Source organism: Sinohyriopsis cumingii, chromosome 14 (genome assembly GCF_028554795.1).
Source record: "Sinohyriopsis cumingii isolate HCF-2022 chromosome 14, ASM2855479v2, whole genome shotgun sequence".
Classification (NCBI taxonomy): Eukaryota; Metazoa; Mollusca; class Bivalvia; order Unionida; family Unionidae; genus Sinohyriopsis; species Sinohyriopsis cumingii.
The window spans coordinates 48,005,067-48,031,664 of NC_142974.1; the positions used below are offsets into that span (position 1 = coordinate 48,005,067).

At 34.9% G+C, this 26,598-nt stretch overlaps 1 protein-coding gene across 1 annotated transcript; it reads right to left on the reverse strand.

The window, feature by feature from the left end:
- Window positions 1-1,479: 1,479 nt before the first annotated feature.
- On the reverse strand, window positions 1,480-24,957 carry LOC149783718 (uncharacterized). Its single transcript, XM_089933160.1, has 14 exons — window positions 24,825-24,957; window positions 22,626-23,054; window positions 22,059-22,214; window positions 20,478-20,669; window positions 14,694-14,839; window positions 14,157-14,334; window positions 12,163-12,301; window positions 7,455-7,619; window positions 6,754-6,847; window positions 5,178-5,381; window positions 4,430-4,508; window positions 3,438-3,587; window positions 2,719-2,775; window positions 1,480-1,910 (listed from the first exon to the last, which is right to left on the reverse strand). The coding sequence occupies exons 1-14, from the start codon at window positions 24,844-24,846 to the stop codon at window positions 1,609-1,611; spliced, it is 2,313 nt and encodes a 770-aa protein (XP_089789286.1). The 5' UTR covers window positions 24,847-24,957; the 3' UTR covers window positions 1,480-1,608.
- Between the last annotated feature and the right edge of the window lie 1,641 nt (window positions 24,958-26,598).

The window sequence follows — 26,598 nt, forward strand, 5'->3', positions numbered from 1 at the left end:
AGATTAGTTGCTGTGGACGGAAGGTTCATAACTGTGGCCACAGGTTAAATTTTCAATAGCAGATATGGTTCATCATCTATCGGAACAAATATTCGCACTCCAAGTCCTCCAGCACACGCCACCATTCTTTGGAAAATAAGATTATAAAAATCCTTTATGAATCTCATGCATTTTGAAAATGTATATTTTTCATACAGATATACATGCATTATTACATAATCAAATATTATAATTATTCGTGCATACCATGCAACATGGTTGAAAATTGGACAGGAAAAAACTTAGGGCAAATTTAATATTAGAAAATAATTTCAATTTGGTCTCACATTTTTAACATATTACTCAGCTAGGAACGTAGCCATACAGGACATCGTCAGTAAAGGGAGAAACAGAAGTGTACAATCACCTTATAGTTTGAGCATGAATCGATTGGATTTGGTCGAAATGAGAAACAGAGTCGTAGAAGAGGAATATACATTTGCCATTATGTCGTATTAGTAACATGAAATTAATTTGTTGTAAAATTAATAGTGTCTGCTAAATGAAGGTCACTAAAGGCTCGAGGACAATCAAACAAGCAAACTTGCACAATCAGGGATCATCCAAACTTTAAACAACGTCATTAAAGTAATACTAAACTTGCTTTTATATTTAATCTATCTATCTATCTATCTATATATATATATATATATATATATATATATATATATATATATATATATATATATATGTATGGCAGAATGAGAGATGTACGTAATAATGGTCAATATATTATAATATATTCCTCTCTTAGCATGCAGAAATACCCACATGCATGTAAACGTAGGCTCATTACTTTATACAAGGATGCATATATAAATATGTGTACGTCCATGGTGGTACTAAGGTAGGTCGCCGTATGTTCATTTATTACGTTGACTTTGTTCTCGTTAAGTAGGAATACATTACGTGCGCTTCGAATCAACATTGAGTTTATGCTTTCAAAATAAGTTTCCGAAACTTGTGATCGGAGATATTACATCGATCTGATTATTCTGAAAGTTTCAAAGACTTATTTTTTGCCAGGAACATGAACCTCATAACGAAAACTAGTGCAATCGTGATTAAGAGTAAATATCAACAGAAGTGTCGCAATGCAGGATTAATTTGCAATTGCACAAGAAATTGCTATTTGCAACTGTTGTGAAATTTCATTATTATTATTGGTAGAAAATGAACAAAATGTTCTTGAAACCTAAAATTCCGTTTAATGTTGATGTTCATTTACTAATATTAATTTATTAATATTGATCTTCAGGCCTTAGTTTGCTTCATCAATTAAAGCCAGTACGTTCAGGAATTGTTTATGCATATCGTTTTCCAACGTTGCTGAAATACATTACATCATGTTTCAAAAACTGTTATTTCGACCCACCATTTGTTTGATTTGTCAAGCATTAAATTTGTTAATATAACGTTCTAGACCTGTAAGACCAAGACTTTGCAATTTAGTTAGTAATTTTATTTCTTTCAAAAATAATTTTAATTAAACAAATTAAGAGGCAAATATAGAAAGGTATTATACAAATGTGAATCGTTTCCAAGGCTCTCAATGACCATCTCTTACTTCTAAAAACTATGGTAATGACTATCACTATTTTTGCCCAAATACTGTGTCCACTGTTGCTTGACCGGAGGAAGAATCCCAACTTCTTCTATAGCTTTTTCTTCAAACTTCCTTGTGATTGTTGATGCTGCATTTAGTTTAATTTTATCCATGATGTCAAAATATGGAAATATATTGACCTTGCTGATCTTAGTTACATATTCCATCGATAACCTGGTATAGTCAGTGTTGACTTTGACCCCTTCTGAGGGAACAATGGACAAATAATCAAGCGTGCCATCACCATCAACATCCGCTATTGCTCCTTTGGAAATGGATAGAGAGAGATAAAGACTTTGCAATCATTTTCTAAAAATAATTGTATCATTCATCAAGGACAAATATATATTTTCTATAACCGACTAATGATTCCATTGAAAGATGAATGACGGCATGTAAGGTTGTGTATCTGGTTCTAAAGTTATTGCTAAGACTTGCATATAGTTGCTAGTGGACACTGTTTTATAGATTAGCACGTCATATCATGTTGGGTACAGCAAAGTAAGATAGAAGCACATTTATTTGACATTCAACTGACCTACCATAATTATCAAGGATTGTACGTATTATCGACTTTTACGTTACTTATAGAGATATAAATTATTAAAAATATAGCCATATGTGAGTTCACGTTTTCACCAGGGCGTTGCCTTTCAAGCTTACTTTTCATCACATAAATAATTTGTGAAACATTGGTACGCATCCAATTTGATAGAGTTTCAATGTTTCGCCTAATAAGGCCCTATGTATGATTCTCCAATCTGTATCGGTCCTTATTGGCGGTAGTACATGTTAATTTCTAGACTATGCATGTATACAAAATTGTTATCAATTAGTAGTTAGTATGTTGAATGCAAATTCGCCGAGTATACGAAGCTTTCACTGCGGATAAATTTTAAATATTTCAATAAACAAACAAAAAACACATTTCTGTATTTGAAAAATATGTGCAATAATCTAAATGTACGTTGGATTAGATGTTCATTGGAAATATTAATCGATAAGGCTAAAAGAATACTACGTTAGGTATATGAGATTTGTATGAACGGGTAAAAATCTTCTTTACATCTCACCTGTCGGAAATTCTTGTGTCTGCAAAACCATGCAGTGTTCCTCATCATCGGTCGTATCTATGAATAAGATATTAATTCAGCCTCAATATTTACTTTCATCATCAATGAAGCTACAAAGGGGTATATGATATATAGGAGCTTCAGAAAGGGCATATAATATCCTATTGTGACGTACAAACCAGTTATAAACGTGTATATAGTGCGAAAATCAATTATAAATGAAAGATACCACAAGGTCTTGCCAACTACTCACACGCACACTCTCTCACTGTTCTTTCATACACCCCTAACTACGTTATTTGAAAGTATTATGACAACAATTATCCCAAAAACATGTGAGAAAATATTTGCTGACGGGTGAGTGATTTTAAAGCCGTTATACAGATGGAAGTGTAGCCGTGTATCGTACGATACGGTATTTAATATTTTGATAATTATAATGAAAACAATGTAGAGATTGCATGGATGTACTTGTGGGGCATGCATTGGCGTATGATACTTTTATATGCAGCTGTGTTCTAAAGTCAAATAGCTTCCAGAACGTTTCTAATACTCCTCGTGTACTAACCCTTGTTTGCATCCATAACATCATGCATTTCATTACAAACTATCCCTTATATCCACGAGAGATATAGCGCAAATGATCCTGACCAGCGTTAGTCAATGCAAATCGTGTTTATATTTTCTAAACCCATTTGCTTTGTGCAATTCAAACTTACTGTATATGTGTTTTTCAACTTGTTCCTCTTTGATCCGTATCCCGAATCGTAATGTCGTTCTGTCAATCAGGAACACTTCTGCTGTATTGCCTTTCAGATCCATCTCACAACTCATAAAACTTTTTTCGTGCTCCACCTTGAAAGCTTTTACTATCGAAAAAACCCAGTAAAATAGCATCTAGCGCATAATACTTATCAAGATAATGTCTTCTCTATTTAGATATATATATATATATATATATATTATATATATATATATGTGTGTGTGTGTGAGTGTTTATGTATAGATAAATAGATAAATAGATAGATAGATAGATCGATATATATATATATATATATATATATATATATATATATATATATATATATATATATATATATATATATATATATATATATATATATATATATATATATATATATATATATATATATATATATATATGTGTGTGTGTGTGTGTGTGTGTGTGTGTGTGTGTGTATATAGAGATATACAGATATAGATAGATATGTAGATACACAGATATTGTTGTTGTTGTTGTGGGGTTTAACGCCATTTTTCAGTACACGATAGGCTCTGAATGGCGGCCAGTATGGAGGAAGAACCCGGGAAAACCCCGGGAAGAAACACCGACCCACGAGTAGTTAGTGGCAAGCTTTCTCACATACCCACATTGGCCGAATCCTAGACTCAAACCCACGCACACAGAGGTGAGATGGCAGTGATCCGTAACAGAGAGCGCTTTAGACCACTAGGCCACTCGGGGCCCCGAGATAGATAGATAGATAGATAGATAGATAGATAGATAGATAGATTATAGGTCTATACTTATTCCATATATCAGATTCCCAGATGGATGGATGGATGTTTGTATTGTTTGGTTAGGTTAGTAGGTAGGTAGTTAGGTAGGTATTCTTAGTGGATACTAGATTTACAAATTGCAAAATATAGTTATAACTAGTTACACGAAAAGGACAAACGAGGTAATTACTTTTCTCCTTCCTCGAGTCACCTGGTTGCGAAGTTACGCCGAGCTCGTTGTCGTCTTTAGTATGTCTTTTCTTTCGTGTCTGCATTTATCAAAAACAATTATCAGTTCATTTGCAAATAACGTAATCATTGTAGATCGCAACGCGCATACGATAAAGCAGGTGTTTACACTTTTGCATTATGCAGATTGATAGTATTTTCTCTCATACCGACGTATTAAATGAGTGTATGTTTTTTCCAGAAAGAAAAGATTTCGAAGTTGTTTAGAACAAAAACATAAAGACTTAACGAAACCGTACATGGTGGGAAAGAATATATTTTAGCAATAGAAAAACAGACACGTACAGAAATATGTCAACCTATGTTTCAAGAAAATATATCAATATACCATTTAGCAACATCTATGTTTTTACTGATTTATAGATAGTGATTACAAACTTCGGGCACATTCTGGTAAGATACATTATAATCATCGGTACACAGAGCAATTGGTTGAAAATATGCCTAAATCAACAGCAAGTCGTCCTGCTCGTGTTTATGTGTGTGCATCTGTGGTCTGATCGCAGGTGTCGTTATGTATTTATCCGTCCTTTATCATTGGACCCTGATATGATTTATACTTTATATGTATTCCTATTTTCAATATTTGGGTTGATGCTTAACAGTGAATCGTATTTTACATTAATTAAATAAGCTAACTGATGACATTATCATGCTGATTCAGTGAAATAAAGCTGAAGAAAGCAAACCTTGGATATGTCTGAATTGTCTTCGCTTTTGACAATATTTCCATTGTTATTATACATCATGGAGGATTCTCTTCCCTTGACCCGGAATACAAATATGTCTCGCTGCTCTTGTTTGGTTCGCAGGCTGAAGTCTGATGTGGACTCTTGCATGTTGGAACGCAAAGACCACAGTTTGCTTCCATCCTTGCCGCTGATTATTGTAGTCTGCATTGCAAAATTATGAATTTTCAGAACTGAGTGCAGAAAGATAGTATAAGAAGCAGGCATATATTGATGATGGTTCGCTTGTCAAACGTTTAATCAAAACTTCCTCAGTGTCTATTTAGACATCATTTCAGAATGGCACGTCTACAGTATGAAACGCTGAGACAATTCATTGTTGCTATAGTTCTTAGAATTACACAAATAGTGTTTTGTGTACTATGAACTTGCATGTCTTTCTCTAATTCTTGATTGATTTGATGCACTAATATTGTTGAACGTGCCGATGTACAAATATTATTCAAAGTGTTGATATACAAATATTTTGTATGCACCAAAATGATTTAATTCAGAATGTCTTTGAATGAGTTCTCAGTAATTTCAAATTATTCTTTTAGTCAACGAATTCAGTCAGCGACATGTAATTCCAATAAAATATTTAAACGTATAATTCTACTAAACTTATAACCGACCACAACTGGAATGATCCCTCAGACGTATCTTAAGATAAGATATACGACTCTGTCTACAATATATTTACATACAAATGTCACCTGAGCCATGACACAGCATAATGCCCTGGATGTGGGTTATTTAATTGGAGAATTTTCCAAAGTGTGTCATCAAGTTAACATCCAGAACACTCTAAGGTCATAATCAAGGATATGTCTTGAACTCAAATTCAAGTAAAGGTTTTTATAAAATGACAAAATTAAGGTCGACCAAAACTTTACTTTCAGTTACAGAAAAATGTCTGACACACAACATACATGTCATATAGGTAACAATCTACATACACTGAATGAACATTATCTTTATGTACCACTTTCAGAGATACACTGAAGTTGTCTGTTTTAAAACTACTAAGTTCCAACTATTTATTGTATACGCATGTGGGCAGTGTTATCTGACACACCGCATTTAAAATTTATAAGAATGAGGTTGACTACTTAGTAGAAACTTATAAACATAAAATAAATGATTTAGAATAAGCCTGCGCATTGCTAAATTACAGGTATTATTATTCTTGATCAAGAAACAAACTGCCACCGCACAGGTGGTACCGATTATAAGAGGGGAGTTCATTCAATCATTTGAAATATCTCAAGTTGGTTCATTGATATATTTGCCGGTCTTGACGCATTGAGATAGTAATATAAACAAATAATAATATGGTCTTCATAACTGAAATACACGTCTGTGCCCTTATGTAATCTATTCAATGTAAACAAAAATCGGAACATACTCTCTTTATAGATAACTCCGTATATACGCAATATTCACCTCGCAAAGTTACAATTAAAACCATATGAAACCTAAATTGCGATGGATATCATCATGTCACAATTGAAATTGGGTTTTCTTGCTATCTTACGTATGAGTAGCTGTAGTAAGGCCATGCTCCAACGTTGTGATGCATCATGAAGTCGACAAAGCCATCATTATCAAAGTGACCAGGAGCTGGGGTGCTAAAAATTTGTAATACCCGTCTGTAAAACTGCATGATTTTGCAAAATGGAAAATGCGTAATCTGACTTTATTATAAAGCTCAAAATTTTTTTTTAGGATATAGTAATCACGCATGACCCATGTTTATAGTAACTTAAAATTGAAATAAGACAAAAAATATAAAGCAGTCTCGTATTTATACATTAAAGAATGGTGCAAAAATAATCGGAAAATAAATGTTCTGATGGAGATGCAATAAATTATGAAGATATAACCGATAAATTATATCATATACAATACTTTATAACAATATTTATATCGAAGAGAACGGTGGGGATTCATTTAATAACATATATTTGACTATTACAGCTATGTCAACAACCTTTTGACATAAAAAGTAATAATGTTACATGACTATGCCATGTGAATCATAGTATGTTACTTTCTATCAAAATTTCCGTCACTCTCATAAAGTGATATAATGAAACAGTTTGTTAATTATATAAAACGAAATGCTTTAACTCATGAGTCGATATAATGGGCCAATGAAAAGTTTGAAAATAATCGTAGTTTATTTTCATTCGATAATAGTGTCATCTATTAAGACCACGCCATCTGCCACGATACCTGTACGATTCCAAGCCGTAAAATTCTGTCATCCACATTGGCCTCAGGTTTACTCCATCCAGTGCAATGACAACTCCTCCAAATGAATTTAAAACAATGTCATCTACATAATCCTTATTCAGGTCAACAATCACAGGAGGTACCATCACACCCTTCCTAGTGTCACTGACACAATGCAAAATAATAATCAAACTGTTCATTATAAAAAAACGCCGAGTATAGTTAGCAACATATACATGCATTGATCTGAGTATGCCTCAACTATATTCTCAACCGAGAAGAATCAGGCAGTACTCTGAGTTTTATTTCAAACATATCGTGTAATGGAAGCAAAAATGCATGCAATAAACGGTGAATTATTATTTTGGAGTTCTAGTCAGGATTTTACTTCTGCAAGTAAACTATTTCCGACAAGACATGATCAAATGAAAATACATATCATACATATTAATCTTAAGCATCTAAAACGTTCAAGGAAAGGCAAAAATCTACTAATCCATGCTTATATCATTAGGCATAAGTATGTAATGGTTTTTGCAAAGACCATAGCTGGTTAGCAATGTAACACAATATTTCAGGTATACCATAGAGAAAGGAATAGCTCTAATGGTGTGAAAGCTAAATTCTTGGAAATATACTTATATGCACTTCTTAAATTCTATGATCATGTTTGTACTTGCTTCTTGCATATATATATATATATATATATATATATATATATATATATATATATATATATATATATATATATATATATATGCAATAAACTGACAACGAACAGTGCGAAAAAAGTATCTAGTTAGCCTAAGCGCCTTTGACACTTTAATGAGTTCTTTTCAAAGGTGAATACAACCATAAACACAACAAATTAAACAAAATCGGTTGTTTGTGAAACTTGACATGGCTGTTTCTACAGGAATTCAACAATTTCACTCTAGTATGTGTTAACTAGTTTATTTCAGCTTGTTGCTGGTACTGTAAAATATTTGTATTGACGTAGAAATTGATGAGCCATAACGATATCTATTACTTTATGTAAATTTATGTAAGCGCAGATTATATCCCTGATATTTCATTGTTATAGTAGTCATATGCTATTAAGCAAATTTAGAGATTTGTTTGAAAGAAAACGTATCGGCTGCAAAATATAATTGTATTTGTGAATGGGTGTCTTTTTGTAGCCCTCTTGATTCAACGTTCTAAGGCGGCAAATTCAGTAAGATTCCTTTTTATACCTGGTTTGGGGACGTACAAAAATGTTAAATGGTACCATGCGGAGTGCGGAGAATCCACCCCAGGACCATGGGTAAAGACACCCGTTTACCTGCGTTTAAGCACCATATCGACCATAGACACATCAAGAAAAGACAGTATAATTTCCTATGCTTGACGATTCGGTATTAATTGTCATCTAACTACACCTACATACTAGATTCCTACAAAGGCAAAAAGGATGTATATATGTATTTATAAAGCAGAACGTGCTACCTCCTTGACGCACAGGATAATGCTTGATAATGTTAACATGAATGTAAAACCTATGAATGCAGCCGCACATGTGTAACTAATATCACTTAAACATTATATTAACTTTATCAAGAATCCCTTTGCAGTATCCCGCTTTAGCACCTTCCGATCTACTCTAGAGGATATCTGCATCTCTCAATATCTGTATATATATATATATATATATATATATATATATATATATATATATATATATATATATATATATATATATATATATATATATATATATATATATATATATATATCTGGAGAGGAACAAACAATATTTTTCTTTGATGACAAGGTTAACATTTTTCATGTTTATGTTTGGTTTCATATCACATGCAATAGTTTATTAGTGTTTTGTTTATACTGATATCAAGTACGATGGGTAATTTTATTCGGAAAATTTAAAAAAAAAAAAAAAAAACATTCATTGTGTTCGTACTTATCCTGTGTATCGACGGATAGGAAACACCAGTATGTATGATACAATATTTTTATCAACGATAGGGATGGTATATTTTGTGGTAAACTTGCGATTGCGGTAGTGAGCAAAATTTCAAGATTAATTCGTTATTGTGTTTCAATATACTTTTTTTCTGATATATGCAGTTCTAATATAGTTCGTGTATCAACGTCTTTTATGTAATATATGGTTTTATATGTTGACATCTGGCATACTTATGTCAGTGTAGGATTTGTCGGATATTTATGATCAAAAGTTTCATCTGTGAACTCCATTAAACGGAGTGGAAACAAAGAATATATCATTCGTTTATGAAACTTCCAAAAAAAGAATAATACTTCCCCGTTGAATCTGAAAGTTCGAATATTTTGTATATATCTGAAAAATGGTCCCTACCACTAATTAACTAGCTTGAGAAGTGATAAAATTTGCTCAGTGAGAATACTATATTTAACCTAGAAGCGACTCAAAACTTCTGACACACGTACCTTTAGTCCTTCGCGAAATAGCTCTATTTCAGAGTCATTTTTTATGACGTATGAATCTATAATTTGTATTCAAATGTTCATTTTTGCCTGTAAACTCGAAACAGCTAAGTCATTTGTTTGTTATTCCAAATTTGTACGTACATCTCAAATGCTAATCATAAATATCCGTATGTGTTCCTTCTATTTCATTACTATCTTTACCAGATATGTCAATTCCACTAATAATTTTACCTTTATATGTAATATCATATGTCTTTATTTCATATGAGCTTTAATATTATTCTACCCTAATCTTTTAAGTTTCATTCAATTGTTTCCAAACTACAATAACACGACGTCTGCTTGGACTTGCGTTCGCTAGCAACCGTGCCTTGCTTATTATCGAATCTCTCTCTCTCTCTCTCTCTCTGTATCTTTATAACAAGAACAAGGAATAAAATGTTCACTCAGTTTTACACGGCACACCGATAATAGTGGCTTGATTATTTAAGTGATTTATCTCATCTCTGAAGTTATTATCGCAACTCCAACCCCGGCACATTGACTTAGTGTTCATTTATGTTGTTGCTGTTAAATCTGTTTATAAAAATATCACAACAACCTCTGACAAATAAAAAGTGCATTTGACTGCTTTAAATAATTTGTTCTGAATCATATATATTTAGGAAAAAACTGAGAATTCTTGACTAGTGTATAAGAACACGTTTAAACTAATAGTTTGGAGGGCATGCGAACGCATTAAAACGGTAACACATGTTAATATTATACTATAACCAAAGCTATGACGCAAAGATTAATATATTTGTCAGCAAAAGGACGTATCCATAATGCAAATAGATCAGAATTGATTCTTTCAAAATCAATTGTATTTGATTTTGAAGGCATTAATTTATGTTAAAAAATACATTAAAACATTTTAATAGACTAAACTCATGTTATTGACTCTTACTAGAAATATCTGCAGAAATGGGATTGCCTGTCAGAACATTAAAGTCTTGCGATGTTAATTATGTTCTTGAGTTATAATATCTAATGAGGTTTTTTCAGAAATTGAGAAAAATCTTGCGCAAGAATGGAAACTAATGGGTTTGAAGGTTTCCAAGTTTAAGTCAAATTATCTGTAACAGTGAGATGAGCACATATCATTCAAATAGTAAACAACATCTTAAGTTGGAAGGAATATTCACTACAGATGTGCGATTAGAAATGTGAAAGTGTGTATGTTCTTTAGATTTTTAATGGAGCTTTAACAATGTTTCAGTCACATACCACGAATACGGCAGTGTGGCACTTCATAGTGATGACTAGCACTTGGGTATTGCCACAGACAAGTATAATCGTGTCCCTCCCAGTAACATTATCGTGACACCAGACATAACAATGCTAACGCTAGCCTCTTAACGCGGAGAGGCAAGCGTAGCAGCTGCTGCTACCAATTTTATAAGACGTTGGTATGACTCGCCGTGGGTTCGAAGCCGCGATCTCCCGTATACTAGAGTAAGTTTTAATCACTTTGGACACCTGAGTGATCACATTAAAAGTGTATTGTTTATTTCGTATATACGTGTAGGTCAGTCTGACACTATATATATATATATATATATATATATATATATATATATATATATATATACAGGAACTGATTTTGTATATAAGAATGAGTAAAGTATATATAGAGCAGTAAACGTAATGGATACAATATAGGATAAATGTATGTAAGCAATGAGAAATTTCTGTTTCCATTTTTTATAAATTAGAAAGATGCATCTATCACACTCTGACACAGGTGTCAAATAGATGGTTAAATTGGCTTAAGCTGGACCATCGGAACGGGAGAAGTGTATCGATACCAAGGAATCGCGATCGAATGTATTTATAGATCACTTTAAACCTGTGAATACAAATGGAAAGAATGACGGAAAAGAAAACTACTACTTTACAGGGTGACTATTATTGAAATTATTGCAAAGTAGTCCAGCAAATGAATTTTCTATATTTCAGTAGCAATCAGGACTACTTTCATTACTACGAAACTGAAACTGTGTGATAAATGCAACCTATATGTTCTTGAATGTAAATAAAGCATTCATTTTATTATAATTGTTTAATTTAAAGGAAGTGGAAATGACCCGATTTATGGCATTTAATACTCTACAAGCAAAATAAGGTCTAGCAACACGCTTAAAGTGTCAAAACATAGAAGGAAATGCATTACTTTAGCAGATCAGAAATGCAAAGTTACCTGAACAAAACGAAAATACCGTATTTATCCCTCACTTTATCATTCCAGATAACGTCTGCCTCCGATACTGGACAAAGTGAAGACTGAGAACCCATGATGTAGTAGCAGAAATCAGATAGAGAAATCCCAAGAAGGTCACCTGTAGATCAAGTTTGCAAAGCTGTGAATGCTCCATAAATTATGGTGTATTTTTTTGTATGTAAAATAAAAGTTGTAATATGGACATAACGAATTTTCTCTTTGGAATAATATACATCACGCATTATAGGTATATGATGCCTTTCTTATGTTTCCACACATGTTCACAAATAACACAGCATACTATTAAAAATGATGAATGCTTGTAAATCAAGTTCAGGACTGACTGTCTGTTTCTTTGTCTGCATTTATAAATTTAGGAATGCATAGGCTGAAACTGAGAATTAGACGAATTTTGAGAAAGTAATATGTTAGTAGTTTCATAGGATTTATTCTGGTATAACTTTCGATAGGAACATACAAGAGTTTATAAAGTGTAGGAGATTTACATGTATGTCAATTTCTATGCAGATTCTTACAATTTCATCGCGACTATGGATGTTGTCACATTTATTTAGAGTGTAGATTAGGGTACAAACTGTCAAATGTTTGACAAATTCGTAGCATAATCGAGATTAAAGCAAAACAGGTATACGATTATTACGCCTGAAAATCTCCTCATAAGTACATTAGTAAAGCGGTTTCATTCAATTTTACATAAATAATATGCTTATAAAAGTCTATCTAAAACTTAAGTTTACTAACTAGTTTGGACATTTCATTTGATTTATTTAGATCTAAAAAAATAGTTCTAAATGTATGCAACTAAACAAAGTACTCAACAGTTCGTATAGTTGGAAGTGGTGTATATTTTATGAATTGTAGACATATCAGTACTTTCTTTTCTACTGTATGCATTGAGATGAATATTTTGAACAAGAATGTCTGATATCCTGTGCATTTGTATCTATTGTAAATAATATATTTTTTCCCAGGGGCTTCCGAATCATATGTTTTCTTAAGACTATTTTAGCGATTGCATTTTTCGCCTTGCCATGCCATTATTCATTTATTTATAAACCATTTTGATTTTGTATATTAGTGATAAATTGGATATATTTTCTATCCATGAAAGCGGTAAATGCCATTCGTGTATCCCCACCTGATATGTGCAATATATCCAATATTCTTCCGCATAGGTTCATTTCGGAGTCGTTATGTTTTTCATGCGATACCGGGATTTAGTGTTAGACTAAAGTGAATAATCGCAGAGTATCAGCTTGTCCTTACCAATTAATTAACTGCGTTGGTTTATCCGTTCTCTGGCAGGTTGGAAGATGTATTCATGTGGATGGTGATGTAGAGTGGCTTCAAAGCCTAGACGATTCATATCGACATAGAACTTAGCAGGAAGCTCTTCAGTGATATGTACTTAAACTGTGCAAAACGTTGCTTAAGATTCGCATATAATATATAATAATACGTTTTAGATGCACGTTGTTTTCTGGATACCGTGGATACCGTCTATTTTGATTCACACGTCTGTCAGGACTCAGTTTGTACGCCATTCTTCAATATGGTTATTACACATATTTACAAAATATAACTGCGTATTATGTGATGTACAGAATGTTAAGAAGATAATCTGACATGCATTTTGAAGCTTCGTTTACGGTCGTCGTTATGATAAGGACAAAAAATGTTACATGCTTATTTCAATCACGTTGATGGATGACTACGTTTGCTTTCCAAAATAAGACATAATTTGAAATATTCCTGTAAATTCTAATCTGTGTGAACGAATAAAACAATTTAATGGCAACCCAATCAAACATTATTACAAGTTTCTGCCCGTTTGATCATGGATTTTGTTTATTATGGATTTGACCAACATGCATGTGTTTTGCGTCAATGCCAGTTACTTAATATTTGTGACATAGTTTGGACAAAAGCTGGCCACATTGTTCAAAGAATACCTGGTACAGTTTCTCCACCGCTTCCAAATAATATGTACGAGCTTCCACTTGTACTTTTGTAAATGACAGGACTCATGTAGGATTCCTTGTTTTGGGGAATTTCTAGATAACGCTGACCCAATTGTCTCCCTGTCGCCCCAGAGAAAACAATCAGCCTTCCAGCTGTTCGGTTGTGCACCTGAAATTGTAGTTCTTGTATCTAGAAATAATGTATTCATATGCTATTTATTAGATCATAATGACTTCGGTTCACTCATCGACGGTACATCTGACTGAAGATGGCCAGTGTGAATAGTTGCTTCATTATCCAGTTGTTATTAATTTAAGTGATGACGCATTTTCCTCTGTTAGAACTTACATAGCTTAATAGTTGCCAGTTAAGAGCATTTTTATGTCATCATCTCAGGACATGTATAATCCGGATATGTTTAGTTTTAAGTGACTAAAGGCGGTCTCATGTTGCAACGTGGTCTTATTATTGCACAAATTATATACAATTATATTCCAAAATAGTTGACTTTATATACGTTTACTAACATTAGCTGGTATGATGGGGGCTCCTCCATTGACGACTAGGATTTCTGGCACTCCGTCTCCATCCCAGTCAGGCAATGCTCTTGGATGATACGTATTCCAATCCGTTCGCAGAAAATTTCCCTCCTGTACTTCCCATATTACATGACCTGACACAAATTACACGAAACTTATCGATATGTGTAGACATATATATATATATATATATATATATATATATATATATATATATATATATATATATATATATATATATATATATATATATATATATATATATATATATATATATATATATATATATATATATATATATATATATATATATATGTGTGTGTGTGTGTGTGTGTGTGTGTGTGTGTGTCTGTGTGTGTGTGTGTGTGTGTTTGTGTATTATTGCAATAACGTTATTTTTCTAACGGGTACAATAAAAACTGTAATCCTTATTGCACGTATATTGAGTGACATATGAATATATACAAAGTTCCTATTATGTCATAGCATATCCGCATGACACAAGATTTAAGTGATCAAAGAAATGTACATATTAAATTAAACAAATTAAACAGTCAGGATATATTTTCAGTTAGAACTAAAACTGAAATGCTAACTAAAAATGTTTAACTGTTTTCACGTTTCCATGCAATGGTTTATACTATTTGTCAAACTTTGTTAAATTAAATATGTAATAAACTAACTGTTATTATTTACAGTTGAATTAAAATAACTAGATAATAAAACAAGCAACAACACCCCACAAATATCCACCTAAACAAAATAAAACTCCGAAACGAAAAGCGATATGACTTAACCATACAAGCAATGTAAGATGCTATCGTCTTCGTTGATCGTCGTAAATAATTTCTTAATTTTGATGTTGTGTTGGATTAGTATACAGTGTTGGATACATGAACTTTATAGAAATTGAATTCTGCATAGAACCATATTTTTGCTGAGATTGTATTGTTTAAGTAGTGTGCAGCTGTGGTATATCACTCTAGAGTGCACAATCCATGTTGATACAATTACAGAGACTCAACAGCCGATTTTGTCTCCTTCATGACTTTGACTTTGATGTCCTTGAAAGGATTACCACCGGAAATCACTCAATGATACATAAAGCACATAATCAATGTTTAGGAACAGACATAATCTCAATTTTATCTAGGACATATTTAATAAGCGATACACTTTCCCTCATATTCTCCAGCCAATTTATCCAAATGCTCGTCTGTTTATTTCTCTCTATCTCCTTTAATATGTTATGACATACTGAAAACAAAAATGAGTAGTCGCTCTATAGTATTATGGACACGTATGTCAGGAATATTTACTTCTTATTAACTGTCATTCATAAATCATTTCATTTTGTGCTATAATCTTATAGAATGATCTAAGATGTCATTTTTTGGCTTTTGTTATGTAAATCTTTTTATGTATCCCAAACCTAGATATGTTGTCTTCATGTTATTGAAATAATCCAGTAAACCCGAATAGTTAATACCTCCTATAATAAAGCCAATAGTGGATGTTTGGTTTGACTGTTACATCCTCGTTTCTGCATCAAGTTATTTGTCTGGAAACCTTCAATTTGTATGATAGTTGAGGCAAATTAGCGCATATCGTAAGATTTAATGATACTTGAGTAAAGTGTTAATTGTAACAAAATGGTTTATATATATATATATAAAATTCAGCTCCAGGCCTTCACGAGTGGCGGAACCTGTTGAAACTGACTGCAGAAGGGATGATAGGCGAGTTTCTGGCGCCTCGAAACCAGATGCTTTGGGTAGATGGTCGCCCATCTAGAAGAAGGTAAACTCCGATTTCAAACATTAGCTGCTTTGCGACTATACCCTCTCATGGAAAAGGCTAAGGAAGCAAACCCCAACAGAAAATCCGTAGACGAGTCCCTAATGCGACTTGGCATTGCTTTCAGTGTCATCTCGACAATTCCTGTGACGCAGCTGGTACCATGACGTATCGGTTTGTCCTTTGCCTGGGATCAGCTGCATGGGCAACATTTGATTCTCCATATCATACTGCCTAGCCTTGCGCCCTGGAGAGGACACTCCTGTTTCGCACCACAGTATCAACACAACAGGGGAAGCAGCAGTTTACTGGTTATAAGTCACCGCTCGATTGGCGTAGAGCCAGACGCCAGTGGCTACTTCTGACGGTGGAAGAGACCAACGTGTTTCATTGAACAGCTACCGCCCGCCTCAAGCTGGGCAGCCCCCAGCCAATAAGGTGCCCTCCCGCCACAGTTCGCCTGCCTTGCTGGGTGCGGAAAGCTTAAGGTACGTGATTACCTGACAAGCGGATTGCAACTACTGCACCAATAAATAACAAACGAAAACCAATAAGGAAACCTCCAATCATCAAGCTACGTACCTGGAATGTCCGGACCATGCTCACTGGGCTTTCAGATGATCTCCAGACAATCAGTGGTGTTCGAAAGACTTCAGTCATCAACGACGAACTTGCAAGACTCCAGGTCGACATCGCCTCGCTAAAGGAGACACGACTACCGGATTCCGTGTCCCTCAGAGAAAATAACTACACATGTTTTTGTTGGCAAGGAGAAAGCGCCAATGAAGCCAGATAGCTTAGTATTTTATTTGCTATCAGGAACATTATGCTGGGTATGATAGAACCCCGCCAACTAGCAAATATAAGAATGCTATCCCTCCGCATCCACATCACAACCGAGCCTGTCAACCTGATCAGCGTTTACGCTCCCACACTAAGCGCCTCTACAGATACCAAGGATGAGTTCTAGGATGAGTTAAAGTCGCTCATCGACAAATTTCCTAAGGCAGAGAACTTGATTTTGCTGGGCGACTTCAGTGATAGAATGGTTTTCAACCATGACTCTTGGCACGTTTGGGGTTGAGAAGATGAATGAGAATGGGCAACGCCTTCTAAAGATGTGCTCGTACCACGAACTAAGCATTACCAAATCATTCTTTCAGACAAAGCCACAGAATAAAGTGTCCTGGAGGCATCCCTGGTCTAAAAACTTTTACTAGGTGGACTTGATTATTACAAGACGGTCGGCCTTGAAGGGTGTGATTCCTACCCGTACCTTCCACATTTATGACTGCGATACCGACCACTCACTGGTGTGCTGAAAAATGAAGCTTCAGCAGAAGAAAACCCACCGCTCTAGGCAAGAGGGCAAACTACGCATTGATTTGAGCAAAACGCCATATCCAGACAAGGCTGAGGAATTCACATATGCTCTTTCCAAGACGTTTGATTCAGAACCTCCCAATGGCAATGCCAAATAAATATGGGACCACATCAGAGAGACTGTGTACAACACAGCCACACGGATCTTTGGTAAGAAACAATCAAAGAACAATGACTGGTTTGAGGCTAACTGCGCCACACAAATGTCAGCCATATAAGAGCTTCTCAGTGCTCAACCACAATACAAGCGATCCCGCCTGCCAGAAGGCACTACACACATACAGGTGTACCAGAAGCAAAGTGCAGATATTAGCACGCCAGTGTGCCAGTGAATACTGGCTTCAGCTCTGTCATAGCATTCAGTCAGTAGCATATATCGGAAACATCAGAGACATGTACGATGGCATAAAGAAAGCAATGAGTCCCACGAAGAAAGTGACAACACCACTGAAGTATGCCGCAGGCTATACCATCCACAACGAGGGCAAGCATATGGAGCATTGGGTGGAATACTACTTTGAACCGTACTCCAGAGAGAACCACGTGACCAATGATGCCCTCAACGCCATTGCAAACCTCCCTCTCATGGACGAACTGGACGAGAAACCTACTGTATCCGAACTAAAGAAGGCATTAGAGAAAATGTCCTTAGGTAACGCCCCACGGAAGGATGGCATCCAAACAGAAGTCATCAAGTGCAGCTGTAGCGTGCTGCCCACACACATGATCGACCTCCTCTGCAAATGCTGAGATGAGGGTGCAGTTCCTCAGGACATGAGAAACGCCCACATCGTAACCCTGTACAAGAATAAGGGCGACGTAAGTGACTGTAACTACAATGGCATTTCCCTTCTCAGCATCGTGAGTAAAGTTTGCACACGGGTCATCATGAACAGATTGCAGACGCTCGCTGACATAATGTATCCAGGGTCGCAGTGCGGGTTCCGCGCTGAGAGGTCAACAATCGACATGATCTTCTCCATCATGCAATTGCAGGAGAAATGCAGAGAACAACACAGACCCCTCTTCCTGGCCTTTATAGAACTCACCATGGCGTTAGATCTGGTCAGCAGAGAAGGACTCCTCGCAATCCTGGCGAAAATTGGATGCCCTCTTAAGCTTCTAAGCATGGTTTAGTCATTCCACGATGACATGAAAGGCAAAGTGCAGTACGATGGCTCAACATCCGACCCCTTTGACATCCGCAGTGAAGTGAAACAGGGCTGCGTCCTCACGCCGACGTTCTTCGGCATCTTCTTCGCAGTCCTGCTCAAGCACGCCTTTGGGACGTCAACATATGGGGTCTACCTGCACACACGATAAGACGGCAGAATAATCATCCTGGCACAACTGAAGGCAAAGAGCAAAGTGAGTGAAGTAACCATCAGGTACATGCTCTAAGCAGGCGATGCTGCTCTAGCCACCCTCAAAGAAGCTGAGCTACGGCGCCTGATGGACGGCTTTTCTAAAGCATGTGATGAGTTTGGTTGAGCATCAGCCTAAAGAAAACAAACGTGATGGTTCAGCACGCGGACTCCACTTGAGGTGGTCAGTCAGTTCGTGTACCTCGGCTCTACCTTCACCAACAACCTCTATCTCGATGCTGAGCTCAACAAGAGGATCGGAAAGGCATCAACAACTATGTACAGGTTGTCGCAGAGAGTGTAGAACAACATCGTGCTGACCCTGAACACTAAGATATCCGTGAATCGTGCCTGCGTGCTAAGCACTATCATGGACGCAAGTGAAACCTGGACACTGTACGCCTCACAAGAGAAAAGACTGAGTGCTTTTCACCCGCAATGCCTCCGACGCATACTCGAGATCACCTGAAGCGATCGAGTAACAAACAAGGAGGTGCTTCAACGTGCTAAGATTCCCAGCATGGTCACACTCCTCCGCCAACGTCGCATCAGATGGCTGGGCCATGTACTTCGGATGGATGACGGACGGATCCCCAAAGACATTCTTTGTTCCAAACTCGCCTCTGGCAAAAGGTCCATCGGACGGCCACGTCTCCTCTTCAAAGATGTCTGCAAGCGCGACATGAAAGACCCTGACATCGATATCAACACCTGGGAAGACCTGTGATCACTGGTCTGAAAGATGGCGAGGACACGCTATGCTTGCAAGCTGATGACAAATGATCGCAGATGAAGAAGTAGCTCCAACTAACACCAAACGCAACCTTCAAGTGCAGCCAGTGCAGCAAGGACTGACACTCCTGTGTTCGTCTGCATAGCCTCAGCAGACGCTGAACTACCACCAATCGGGACATCTCTCATGGTCGCACTTCCATCGTCTCTCGAAACTAACGGATGCCAACAAAGATAACCAAATAGAAATACCACCTAATGCAGATACATAAACTGTAACTATCCTATATACAGGATATTCTTATATATTCCACACGCACACACACACACACACACACACACACACACACACACACACACACACACACACACACACACACACACACACACACACACACACAGACACACACACACACACACATACACGCGCGCGCGCAAGCACACACACATATAAGTAAATGCGTGGACCACCTAAGTTTCGAGAGATCTCCTATACCTGTATAAGGATCAAAACCTGTGAGGGTTCCATGTCTGCCTGCTCCAATGCAATCTTTCTTTCCGTCCTTGTTGATATCAAACTCCTCGCAGTTTATTACGAACATGTCTGCTCTACATGGTGTCACCCAAAGCTGCTTGCCATCATAGCCACGATAGGCCATTAAAATGCCTATGCATGGATACGCCTTACCTAAAACGGTCCAGAACGTAAATTTCAATACGAGTCTTAGTAAGTGAAAGAGCAAACATATATAGTTAGAACTTGTTTTTGCTTATTACATTTAAATAATGATTTTCAGTGTACAGAATTTTCACACGGATCTAGTGGTTCGTGCCGCCACATAGCATAACTACTGAGTTTAAATCTTGAACTGACATTATCTCTTACGATATAGCCGGGAATGAACACCATCCAAAGAAAATGTTAATCAGGATTGTCCTAGTTTCAAAATATATATGGTTATAACGTTTTGATACGGACACAATGAAACATTTTCTTTCTAAACAAAGCGTTAACCATATTTTTATATTATTATTGTCATCCAACGATAGAAACAATACTTAGACGGTACGACAAACACTATAGGATTAACATTATAATAATTATCTTTACGGCGTATGATTGAAAACTAATTCTCTTATAAGTTATCAATTATAATACCTATATATATATCTAAATAAGATTGGTGCATAACCTGCAATTGTATGCCCACGTGTTCCTGAGTATTATAACAATGGTATAGTTGCAGAGAATTTCAGGAAAATAAATACTATTTGACAGACCGCTAGTATATTTAATACTTTTTATGTCAAATGCAACCTAAAATGCATATATGTATGTTGTGATTTAGTAGGCTTCATGGACAAATGTCCGAAAATGATTCTCTTTGACTCAAAGTCATTCTGAATGCTATATTTCAATAATTTACGGTGAACTGGTTCAATTTGAATTAGCTTTATGTTAATGCTGTCTATCAAGCTAAGGATAAAACCTTACTAACCTCTGCTGGAATGGTTCACAAGACCTGAACATGCATTATATCTTAGGCGACTCCAATATATTCAGGCAGTTTAGGTCGTGTCAATTGTAATATTCTTAATGTTTTAGACATATTCAATAGAAAATACATATGTTAACCTTATCTTCTTATAGTATCATCTTCACATTTTGACGAAATATTGTTGATATATATTTATAAATATATAATCCTTACGTACATTAGTTTGCATTTGAAACAATACACACTGTTGGCGGTTTAAAACAGATTTAATGAAACAGATTTTAACAAAACAACAAGGATGGAAATATCTGTCTTCCGGCATCCTAGGCAAGTTAAAACATACACACCCAAACAAGCACACACACAATAAACATTGATCTGAAATTCCTAGTAAATCGTGAGTCAGGGCAATCATACCACTTTGTACTGTTACCAACCAAAAACCTGTTGTTTCATTAGATATGATAAACCACATATTATATTCAGTTTTTTAACGGTGAATTATGTTTGCTGGATAATGTTACAGATGAGATATACATATACAATAAAAATGTAATTAGCAAAACTTGCTCACCAACCTTCATTATGGCAGATTTTTTCGAGGTCTTCTTTTGTAACTTTCATGCCTTTGATCTTCCCCGTTGCTTTATAAAACACTTGATGAATTGTGGCTGCAATAATATCTAAAAGACCATCTCCGTCCACATCTACAAGTCGTATATTCGCCTCAGTGACTTTGAATGTAAAAAAGGACAATCATATATTTTAAAAGGCTGTTTTGTAATTGAACGGTACTGCTTATTGCATTGACGCATTATCGTTTCATTTTCAAATATAAAAGACAATCAAAGACACACTGACACACACATACATACACACATACGCATGCACACACACAACAATATATATATATGTATATATATATATATATATATATATATATATATATATATATATATATATATATATATATATATATATATATATATATATATATATATATATATATATATATATATATATATATATATATATATATATATATATATATACCACATAGAGCTGAAAGTGCTAATCATATTGCCGGTTGCAGTGTAAAGAATGAAACTCATATTATTGTATTTTCATGGGCTAGTCATGCTTACAGTGTTGAGAAATTCTCGTTTCCCAATTTTTTGTCTGCTTATCTGGGCGGATGACTGATAATGTTGTATCCACATTGTCGGTTTCTTTCGATACCTGTTCCACGGCTGGATGTGGAAACTGCTTCCTTTCTTGTACCTCTGACAAATGTATGAGGATTAAAATGGCTATTACTAAGACCAAAATGCATATTGCCACAGCGAGGCACAAAATGCTTCGATTTTGATAGCTTTTCTCGCCCTTTGACTCAGACTTGTGTTGTTTGATTATCCGGTGTTTTGTATTATGGCTGCATTCATTTTGCTTTGTCTGAATACATATTGTACAAAGATCCATGCCATTTGGTTCATTCAGTGTTTCCTCTTCACTAGAATCGCTGGTTACATCATCATTTGTGTTTACAGGGGTGTACGGTTTCACGTGGTGAGAACCTTTGAAAACAAAATAATATTAGTCATAATTAGTCTGAGGATAATAAGAATGATAATAATAATAATAATAATAATAACAATAACAATAATAATAATCATACCAATAAAAAAGTATGATTTTTATAAGTAGTTTTAGTCACTGTAGAAGTAAGAATATTTTGAAATAATATTATTATCAATTATTGTTAGTAGTAGTTGTAGTTGTAGTACCACTAATAGCACTGTGTTGTAGTAGTCGTAGAACTATAATTATTTTTTACTTTAATTAATAGTAGCAACAAATCTTGAAGTAGTAATACTAGCAGGAGTATTATATAAAGCAACATTTTTGTTTTTGTTATTGTCGTGGAGTTTAAGGCTGCATCGTTTGTAATATAATTAAAAGGGGCTGAGATCATAACTATACATTCATTTTAGCACGAACACGATGTATGCAGTCTCAAAAGGTAGGTAAGTCACCTTGAAAGTTGAGGTTGATGGACTTTTAAATTGTATCCGCTCTAAATGGAAATATGGATCATGTTTATATGATCTATGCATGTATGCTTCATTGTCTGTCTTTTTAAGAAGGTTCTATATTTGTGTATTAATTCAATTTTGTATGATTTTGGTTTATTTCACGTCATACAATGTTAGGTTTACAATAAAACTGAAAAACGTTAACTCCCATATTAAAGTTACAAGTTCAGAGGTTTAGATCATGTCAATACGCAGGTTGTTTTCATCATTATACTCATGCTAGCGGAACATAATTCAAGAGTCCGCTTTCTGAATTTATTCAGCTGAGCGAAATAGATTGAATTACATAGTCAGCTGCATTTAGCTAACTTCATGCATATTTAAAGTAAGTTCGAATAAGCAATGACCGATCAGACAAAGTCACATGCCGCGCGTCGGTTTCACGAAATTAAGTATGTCACTCTCAATATCTTGCTAATTTCTATGCAAGGAAAGCACTAACCTCATTAGGAAGGGGATGCTTGTTTTAAACTGTATGTCGCGTCTTTAAACTCTGTATCTTGGAATTAGAAGTATTGGTGACATGTGGCTAACTAAGATGATACCTATCCTGCAAGCATCAAATGTCTGTTGCGGGTTAATTCAGTTAGACATTTCGTTAATTTTTCTCCCTGATTGAATGATTGAATACAGAGCCTGTATTTGCTTAAGATATAATTGGATCGGGGTTAATATAGTCTAACAGTAAACTATAATTTAAAATATAAGTTTAAAACAGGTTGAGAAGAAATAAGGTAATACAAAAAGTATAAATTAAAGAAAATAAATAATTTAAGGTCAATACTTTCCAACAAAAAATGCAATCGTACTTAATTTGATTATCAATGTCTCAGAGTATTGCCATAACAAGTCCAGAAATTATACTAAAACATATATTCTACATCTGAAGCCTTTTATGAATTATTAAATATGTGAAATATTTTGGATGAGTACATGTCTATTGAAACGAAATAATGCATAAGAGCAAACAAGTTTGATTGGATTTGATTGTTTCTAAACAGCATTAAATCACAAGAGCAATTGTTTATATGACCTACTGCTACAGCTACTACCTCAAGTATTAAAAATAATACCGATAATTATACTACTCTATTGGTATGATGTGATATGATAATTATATGAAAACAAAAATCAAATTTTTCATCCGATATGGCTACAACCGTGATATAAGAATCTAATAAATGTGATATTAAACAGCACTAACACAATGATGCACATGAATTCATTCATTGTGCTCAGTTTATGTCTTACCTTTGCAATCCAACCACGCCATACTATTTGACGTCTCTTTTATGTTTTGATTTTAGTACTTTTGCGTTAACGACACTTATGACTGCCTTTATGTGTCCTCTTCTGAGAAACGGTGGACACAAATATCGACTAGAGGGTTTGTATCTTCTTGTTAGGTCCCTTTAGAAATGAATGAGACATGAATGCTTTGTAAAAACCTAATCATAACATCAGAGTAGAAAACAATGCACCTTATCAAAGAATAGTACCCCATTGAGAAACCAAACAAAGCGAGTATGACACCAGGAAAAATATTCCCGTCACTGTTATTGAAATGAAGGGTTGCTTTACGGTGATTTAATAAAAAGTTTCGAATACACAAAACTGGTAGGTCAAATGAAATTTGTGATTATTGCTGTTGCTGAAAGTGCCTGAAAGTACAACCACTACTGTATTTTTATTTTTGTTTTCTGTTTTGACAGTGTAAATTTCTTGAACACTCTCATGCTTACAGGCTGTTATCATGAAATTGATAGAACGCACAGTTCACATGGTCAAAATAAAAGAAAGCTGTTCTTACATATGTCCATGCAAAAGAGCGTGTTGTGTACTGCAATTAGCATTCATTGGTAAACATGCATATTTAAATAACCACGTGGTATCATTTCGCTTCGTTCCTTTGTTAACCCTACTCATAAATATAAAATTAATTTTAAGAGTATTTCAAACATTCATGTGCGTTTCCTGGCAAATTAGATTTCACACTGTTAACTCTATACCGCAACAACCACCGCCATATTTGAAAAGTTAAACTACAGGGCTAATAACTGTTACAAGAATGGGAACCATATGTCACATAAATCCATGATATGAACTCAAATTAGAACATGTGAAATGTCAATTGTTCCGACTCCTCAATCCGTGCCAGACTGCTGTTTTCGCTTTAAATAGAACATACAATATCTAGATCTGTTTCTCAATGATGTGTTGCAATTAGAGTTGACTATATATCACATGATACTGAATTCATTTTATTGCAAAGATACTGATTATAAAGAACACTGGTTATCAGAGAGTACAATACCTATTGAAATTGTAACAACTGCACATTCGTCGGATATCAAGGAAATGTTTGTTGTTAAAATCCAAGATAATATTTGTAAAAATGTTTCTTCTTTTAGCTCTATTTTGTTTAACATTCGGATGATCAAAAAGAGTAGCATTTTCTATGCTGTTAAATCATTTTCATTAAGACATAAATGCGATTTTGTAGGTATTTTGTGTAGTTTCATACTACTGAATGGTACAAATGTTTCCGTGGTTGAATTAATGATTATGATACAACTAAATGTTTTCTAAATTAATCTGCATGTGCATGATGGTCATATATCTAAAACAGTCTGAACCACTGGACAATAGTTTGTTTGGAAACAGGTATAAGCTGGTATTTTTATTTACATTTCCCCATTTATAAAAAGCAAACTATTTTTTATCATTAGTATTGCCAAAGCGTAGAAATGTAGTAACGTGTCAAGGAACCATCAACATTTGCAAGCAATATCAAGGTATACTATAAATTCAGAAAGTTGCAAAATGTAAACCGCATGTTTTATGCTTTCGCATTTGACATCTGAGGATGTTCTTGGTTATCTTAGCGTTCCTAGTTGACTCTAAATGATATATACAACAGTGAAGCCATATTGAACGTCGCCAAATGCTACATGAATGGACAATTATTCCCTTCAAGATGACTTTGAAAACTTTATAGAATTAAACCTTATTTGTGTTATTGGAT

Coding starts and splice junctions, on each gene's coding strand:
- LOC149783718 (XM_089933160.1), bottom strand. CDS start 24,846: ATGGCGTGGTTGGATTGCAAAG. Junction 5,382..6,753: donor CTTACTACAGCTACTCATAC/GTAAGATAGCAA, acceptor TTTGCAATGCAG/ACTACAATAATCAGCGGCAA. Junction 3,588..4,429: donor TGACTCGAGGAAGGAGAAAA/GTAATTACCTCG, acceptor TTTTTTCGATAG/TAAAAGCTTTCAAGGTGGAG.